This window comes from Ammospiza nelsoni, chromosome 6 (genome assembly GCF_027579445.1).
Source record: "Ammospiza nelsoni isolate bAmmNel1 chromosome 6, bAmmNel1.pri, whole genome shotgun sequence".
Taxonomy (NCBI): domain Eukaryota; kingdom Metazoa; phylum Chordata; class Aves; order Passeriformes; family Passerellidae; genus Ammospiza; species Ammospiza nelsoni.
The window spans coordinates 44,170,633-44,178,465 of record NC_080638.1 but is presented as its reverse complement, the minus strand read 5'-3'; the positions used below and the strand labels follow the sequence as shown (position 1 = coordinate 44,178,465).

The 7,833-nt window shown below is 39.4% G+C and overlaps 1 protein-coding gene across 2 annotated transcripts in view; it reads right to left on the bottom strand.

The window, feature by feature from the left end:
* Positions 1–4,299: 4,299 nt before the first annotated feature.
* The window catches only part of NRXN3 (neurexin 3), a 703,958-nt gene continuing 700,424 nt past the window's right edge, over positions 4,300–7,833 (bottom strand). For both annotated transcript variants that reach the window (XM_059474030.1, XM_059474031.1), the window contains one exon: positions 4,300–7,249. In XM_059474030.1, the coding sequence (XP_059330013.1) occupies positions 6,948–7,249 (302 nt within the window). In that variant the 3' untranslated portion in view covers positions 4,300–6,947. The remainder of the gene's footprint in view (positions 7,250–7,833) is intronic.

Genomic DNA, 7,833 nt, shown 5'->3' with positions numbered 1-7,833 from the left:
TGTATGCAGGCTCTGTTTCTTCGTCTTCATCTGTTCTTAAAAATAGCTCTTGGAAACTGTTCCTCACAAGAGGAACCTCATCACCTTGTGAGTGATCCTTGCATTTATCTCTTTCTCCACATAACTAAAGACTTGCTATTACCATCACATGATAGTAGTAGCAACTTTAAATTACTGGGCCAGGCTATAAGACTGAAAACTGTGAGAATCATGTGCACCCAGGAGGTTATGCAGATACATTCACTTTTCTCATTTCCACTTCTGTTTCTGTAGTGTGAGTCAGTCCTGTTTTGTTGTTCTGTGTTTTAACACTTTATGTAAGTATTCTTGAAATCCAAAGGCTGAGTGAATTATTTCAAAGTGTTACAAAGGCTTTGGCAGCATTATTAAACATATATATATATAATTCGTTCCCAGTGAGTTTAATTTTCCATGTGCATCAGCCAAAGCTGTTAGGCATAGTGCCCAGCTTACGAGCCATTGAAGAAAAGCATGCCTTAAGTTTTTCCAGCTGCTTGTTCAGGATGTTTCTGACCCATGTGGACATTGTCCTTTTGTTGTATTCTATAAACAGGCAGACAAAGGAGATGCATGGAGTGGTAGATGAGTGGCTTTAGGTTGTGCTTGGTGGCAGAAGTACAGGTTTGGTCTTCAGTTGGGTTTTTACAAGGTATGTAAATAAGCCAAAGTTTTTTTCTTGTTTTTGGTCTGCCTCAACTGATTTAAGGAAATAGCATGCTCATGCAGCTTCACCCTAGCATGCTGAAATGGATTTGTCTCCAGGCAATTTACAACATATCTAAACCATCTCTCATCTTTACTCCCACTCTCAGGGCAGGTGAGTTATGTAAGCCTCATGAGAAAAAGCAGAACCTTGTCCACCACTTGCCTACACTATTAGGTACTGCCAAAGCCCAAGCAATTAACACTAGCTAATTAACTTTATCTGACTGCTACACTGAAATAGGCTCAATTTTTAAAGGTGTTTATGTAGTTGATTTCCCCTGTTTTCAATAAGAATTAGCCAGCTTAATACCTTTAAAAATTAAGCCTTTCTTTAGCTATATGCAGTCTAACATAATCTCTTGAGTGTGCTCTTTTCCCTCTCTCATGCAATCCATGTGCCCAAATTACAAACATCAAAATCCCTGCAGACCAACATTTACTGAAAAATTTCCTTGAATGGCACTGCATTTGCTGATGTGTGAAGGACAACATGAACAGGCATGCCAGAAAAATGGGGTTATTGGAAACTGTTTGAGGACAGAGAGGAGATATAGCATTGTGCAATGTGTATTGTCTGAAGAGAAAACAGAGTGTAATAGCTTACTATACAGCATTTTACCAAATTGAATAAGAGATTCTGATTATTTTTTTTTCTTAAATAACCCAACAGATGTTGCTACTGTGGGAAAACTTTCACCAATAAAGAGTAAGTATCAGCCAAGACTTTGCAATCCAACCTCCTTCATTTATCATGACACCCCTGCCTGCAATACTTCTATACCAGCTAGGCAAATGTGCTCTCAGAGCTCAGCCTGGGTCCCATCCAGAGAGCCAAACAGCAGGCAATTGTCTTTCTTCTCATGCTGGTATCTCTACCAACCCAAGAAGGTCTGGTGAGGTTGACAGCTGGAAGGCAAGTCTTGTTGCTGTTCCATTTCTTTTTTATCGCTTGCATGTGGGAAGGGAAAAGCAGTGACTTGTTCCACCATATAAAAAACATCTTTTAGGGAGCCAGTGCCAACCTTGGCAGCTAGGGAGGGTGTATGATAAAAAGGCAACAGCTGCACATGACTTTATGTTCTCAAAGGGCCCTTGACAGAACCTTGTGATCTTGCAAATGCTTTTCAGACTGATAGCACTAGAACTGCATCTCCATAGAAGTAACATGCTTAACTTTGCCCCTAAGTGTCGAGTCACATTCATTAGTTACAATTCATGTGTCTTTGCCTTTTTTGGGAGTAATCATTACCTTATGATTGAAGTTACTTTCACTATGGAATTGACAGGAAGGATGTTTGTCTTTTAATCATTATTACCAAACTGTCTGATCAGAATGTTCTCACTTCTTGTGGAAGAAAAACAGCCTGGCATGGCAACTGCAGAGGAGACCAGCATATCTGCCCTCCCTCCCAGACAAGGAGCACAGACAGAAAGGTCTGGAAAAGGAACCAGCATTTACATTACTCCTCACTTGTCCTTTTCTGCAACACCAGGGCTGGGAAAGATCAAGCCCATTTGTGCTCAGATCTTCATGACTTTTCTCAGTGAAGAACCTCTGCAACTGTGCAATAAACAGAGATATGCTGAACAGTTTTGGAAATACAGGACTAGGCACCTAAGAGAGGGATCTTCAAAAAGTGTCACAGTAAGTGGGATGTTGTTTACCAGTACAAAATGGCAGGAAGAGCAGCAGCTGGCCAGCCCTGGTTGTTGAAAAGAGCCGTGTACCTAGCTCAGATATGGTGATAAGGCAATTGTGTCTGCTCTAGATACTGGAGTGAGTCTGATAAAAAGACATGAAGATGAATAAGTGATTGGAGCGTATGTTGTATATGGAGAGGCTGAGGGAGCTGGGACAGCTCAGCCTGAAGAAGCAAAGGCTTATAGGGACTCTTACTAACATGTATGAACACCTGAAGGGAGGCTGTAAAGAAAAGAGAGCCAGGATATTTTCCCTGGTACCCAGAAAAAGGGTAAAAGGAAATGGGAACAAATGAATTAAATTTCATCGAACCACAACAAAAAATGTTTACACTGAGTGTGCTTGTACAGAGCAGGTTGCCTACAGAGATTGTGGCATTTACATGTGGAGATATTAACAAAAATAGACATAGTCCTGGGCAAGTTACTGCCATTGACTCTGCTTGGGGTGGTAGAGCTTGGACTACATGATCTCCAGGGGTCATTTTCTATCTCAGCAATTCTATGGTTCTGTGATGAGCCAAAGATATACAATAATTCCAAGCCTTTTAGGCAGCAATGAAATCTCTTTTCTGACATTTTCATTTAGCCTAAGTAATAAAGTGGTCACTAGATGACAGAAAAAATGAGAAAAAGCATGACTACAGCCAGAGGGTTAAGGTGAGTCAGGTTGAAACTTCTTGCTTCACACAGTATTTCATAATGATATGAAGTATAACAGGTTTTGAGAGAAGTACTGAGGAAGAAAAATATTTTTTCAGAACACCAACTACTTGGTGATAACAAAAGTTTTGGCAATATTAGAAGAGATATTTAGGTTCAGATCTATATCTCCCACATCCCAGCTGATTACTTCAGTACTGGAAATATTAGGTACCAGTCATCACTCAGAAATTTAATGATTTTGGGAGGGAACTGAGTGAAGATTAGACCAGAACCTGTGGGTTTGATACATGTGGGAATCTATCAGAATAATGATTCACAAAAGAACTGAAAAGAGTTGAAGGACCTCACATGTATGTACACATACATATTCTTGCCTATGCAAATGTGAGCAAAAACAATGTAGAAAATCACAGACAATACCTGAACAACCATTTTATCCTAAGTTGAATTTGATTGTAAATGAAACTTGTGGAAACACTGCTCAAAAGACCTATGGATTCCACCTAGGGGAGAAAAAGGTGAAGTCATCCCAGGCTGAAAATGAAAGGGCTGTGAAATACTCGTTTGGCTGAACTCCAGATGCCTGTAAACAGTTTAAGACCTTGCGGATAGCTTAGGAAGCTTGAATCTGTCAAACCCCCATACTACTACTGTGAACTGAAGTTCTGTACAACTCGCTGAATGATAGGGTATTGGCAATTTTGCATGATGCCAAGAATCAGACTATAATGCCCAGTAGGACAAGGAACATTCAGTACTGTAGTTGGGGTTAACTGGAAAGAGATGAACACTCAAAGAATCTACCACTGACTCCTGACCAAAGATGAATCAAGAATCCCATAAAAATAATTGAAAGAGCTACACACTTAAAAGGGAGCACATAAGAAAGGGCATACTAAGTCAATGTCCTAGGTATGCTTTTATCTGAGATAACTGAAACCCGTACTACAGAGAATGATGCAACTGAGGTGGTGGAAGTGGTATGAAATAGACTCCAGACTCAAGTTTAATTTATATCTCTGCAAAGGAAAGAAAAAAGGTTCATTGGACTAAAAGAAGAATGCAAACATGAACATGATTCTGTGATTTGGTGGATAAACACTCCTGTGGGATGGGGGATACTTGCATCACAGAATATTTCCACCTTTAAAGGTCTGGAATTTCCCTGAAGTCTTTTGGAAATAAAAACGCAGCAAGATTCAGGGCTTTGGGAAGAACATTTTATTGCTAAGCATATCTTTAAACAAACTGCAACTAAGAAAAGAAAAAGAATCAAAAAGAAGAAGAAAAAGAAAGGGAAAAAAAGCAATAACATCACGATAACTCAAAAAAAAATTCTCCAGGTTGTCCATAAAGCAACAGGGATATGGTAGTAGCCCACATACAGAAATGCACATGTTCCCAAAAACTGTCCAATAGAAACTTACACAAAAAAGGAAAGTGTAAATATTTTTCCTTTAACTTAAAAAAGGAAAGCAAAAAGGGAAGGAAGAAAGAAAGCAGGAAATCATTTCACAAGACTCCAAGACTCCAAGAACAGCAATCTTTTACAGACATCAAGATATAATCAACTTTTATATAGTTTCGGCCAGTTAAGTCATCTAAAATCGTGCTTTCATACCTTTTTAAAACCTGTCTTTTTTTCTTTTTTGTATAAAAAATAAAAAAGAAAAAGCTCAACCTCACACACGCACACACACACCACACACACGCACACATACACGCACTGAAAATATTTGTTAACATGAAAGTGCCTTCTCTATGTGTTTGAGAAGACTGTTTTTCTGAATTTAAGTTCCCATGTGCGTGTGTGTATCTGATGAAACTTCTTCAAAGTCAAATATTCATGCGACTTATAAACACCAGCAAGAGTAGATTTCTAAACCTAAACAGCTGATTAGTTTTCATCCGCATACAGCAAAAGTTTTCATTTCTGATATCCCAGGGCTCTCAACCCGTCTTGGTTTCTGTTGTTTCCCACTCTGTCTCTCTCTCCCTCATCTACTTTTTTGCACATGATAGGCATGGCCATCAAACCACCTCACTATTGTTCTGTACAGTAAGATAATCCTTTTCACAATAACTGGGAAAATGTAGAAACCAAACAACCAAATTAAATAAGTTAAATAAAACATAAGACATTCCCAATTTAACCATAAAACAGTATATACACCATTAGGGTATCCATATAGAAATTATACTAGCAAAAAAATAGTAGTAAAATATGTAAACAAAATTTCAGGGTTTTTTTTTTTTTTGACACAGGTAACTGTGACAAAGCTAAAACACACGCTCCCTTCACATTTTAAGGTTTGCTTTTGTTGTCTGTTTCTTTTTACTCTGTTCTTCAAGAACATTCTTATTCCACATTAAGACCATAACAGAACTTCTGTTCCAGCCGTCCCATCAAACATACCATGATAAATATATCTGTGTGTATATATATATATGAAATTATTAAATTAATTTTTCTTTATTATTTTTTGTGTGTCACAGCAGCTTTATTTATTTTCTTTTATATAAAAGAGAAGGAAAAGGGAGAATAGGGCAAATGGAAAGACAGAGATGATCTGAAATGTCAAGCTACAAAATTAAAATATTACATATGAAAAACAGTTATATGTCAAAAAAACTGTGTAATTTGCATTCTTTTACAAGTGTTTAGCTTTTCTGATGTTCATTGGTCTTGTCACAAGTTGAACTCAGTGGTGTCTTTCTGATCACTTTATTAAACTGATTTATTATTATTTTTTGCATGCATTGCAATGTCACAGAACCAGATCCCAGAGGAAGGCTCCTTTACTTTTGCACAGTATATTCAGTTCAGAACAGTTAATAACTTTTAAGCATTGGTTTTTGAATCTCCAAATCCCATTAACCATACTTTGGTTGTCAAATGCATACTGAGTGCTATACTCAAATAAAGCCAATAACTGCTCAGAACAGACCATAACCCATCTGCTCTTCAGTTCAATTGCAAATACTGGAGCCAGATCCAAGAGAACCACCTTTCCATGACAATTTTCCTCAGCACCACTCATTAGACACTGTCACTGCGTTGTTAGCAAACAACTTACTACAAGATGATGGATTCTAGAGACAATACAACCAGATATGCAGAGTAAACACCATGGGTAGCTTTTGAATTCATATATGGCAATAGTCTTTCTTTATTTATTATGGATTTTTTTTCCGAGATTTCTTCTAGTGTCCTGGGTCACCCCCCACGTCATTCCACTACACTCTTCCCTCCCTCACCCAAAGTAACCAAAGAAACCAAATAAAAAGCAACCCAAGAAACAAAACAAAATCAAATCAAAAAACCAACAATCTCCAAACTCATTTATTCCCCTCCTCCAATCTCGAAGTTATGTGTATGCTGGACATGGCCAGATCAGTTTGTTCAATACATCTTTGTTGTTTAATAATGTTTATATTTTTCTTTTTCCTTTTTTTTTTTTTTAAATAAGTAAACTGAAAAATTATCGATACAGTCAGGGATCACGAACATTGTTAAAGACTCACTTGGAGATATGAAACAAGTAAGCCATGAAGTCTTCTACCTTTGCAGAAAGTTCAGCGGAGGAGGAGATTTGGAGATGTCCAAGTTCACTAACAGAGCAGAGCTGTGCGCGCCATCTCCAGAACGCTAAGTGTGCTTTATAATACATTAGGGCAAAGTTTGCTGACTCCAAGTGAGGACTTAGACATTAACAGTCACTGCTGAAATTTTTTCCCAATACTTTTTCCCACAAATGATATCTCCCAATCATCTCGTTCGCTGCAATGGTTCTGATATCTCAGTTAAATCTCATTAAGTATTTCTATATTTATATATAAATAATTATTCTTTTTTACACATAATACTCTTTGTCCTTGTTTTTCTGCTTCTTGTGGCCGCTCTTTGAGCTCTGCTGCTTCTCCTTCACGAGCGTGCCGTTGCTCTGGGCTGAGTTGCTGATGTAGTTCCGCGTCTCGTCCACCTGATAGGACCCCTCGTCCCTGTTCCTGTACTTGTACATGGCGTACAGGAGGATGAGGATGCAGAGGGCGGCAGCAGCCACAATGCCGACGACCATCCCCGTTGTGCTGCTCGACTCACGGACCACCTCTGAGGCCCCCGGAACCCGTCTGATTCCCGGCTCCGTGGGGTTTGCTGTGGGCACATTACGGAACATGGGGGAAGTGATTAGCGGGCTCTTCAGCTTTGTGCTGTCTAGCTCATAGGCAGTGGGCAACGGAAGCAAGACTATGTCAGGCTGGGGTTTGAGCTCACGGTTATTCATTTTGCCAGCTGGCAATTTGGGAATCATCACAGTCGAGGACGAAGCTGTGGAGCGGATCAGCTCAGGGGACAAAGACGTGGTAGTAGTCCTACCAGTTTCGGAGACTTTGTTAGGTCTAAAGTCCTTGGATTCCCACTTGGGTGCGTGTGCTTTGTAGCCACCTTCGAAGATTGAAGTGGAAAGACTCTTATCTGTTACCAAGGAGAAGGTGGTGTAAAAATCTTCATCATCAGTAGGGGGTAGGTTAGAGTCAAAGGTTTCCCCTGAGCCATACCCAGATATCACCAAGCCATCATCATCACAACCATCGCTGCCTTGGTCCGACAAGCAAGGTAACCCCGCCTCAGAGGTCATGGACAGGGAATCTTTGGTGGTCTCAATAATGGTGAGGAGGGGGCGAAAGGTAGGGGGAAGTGTAATGAAAGGTGCACGAGTAGCAATAGGAGGGATATCT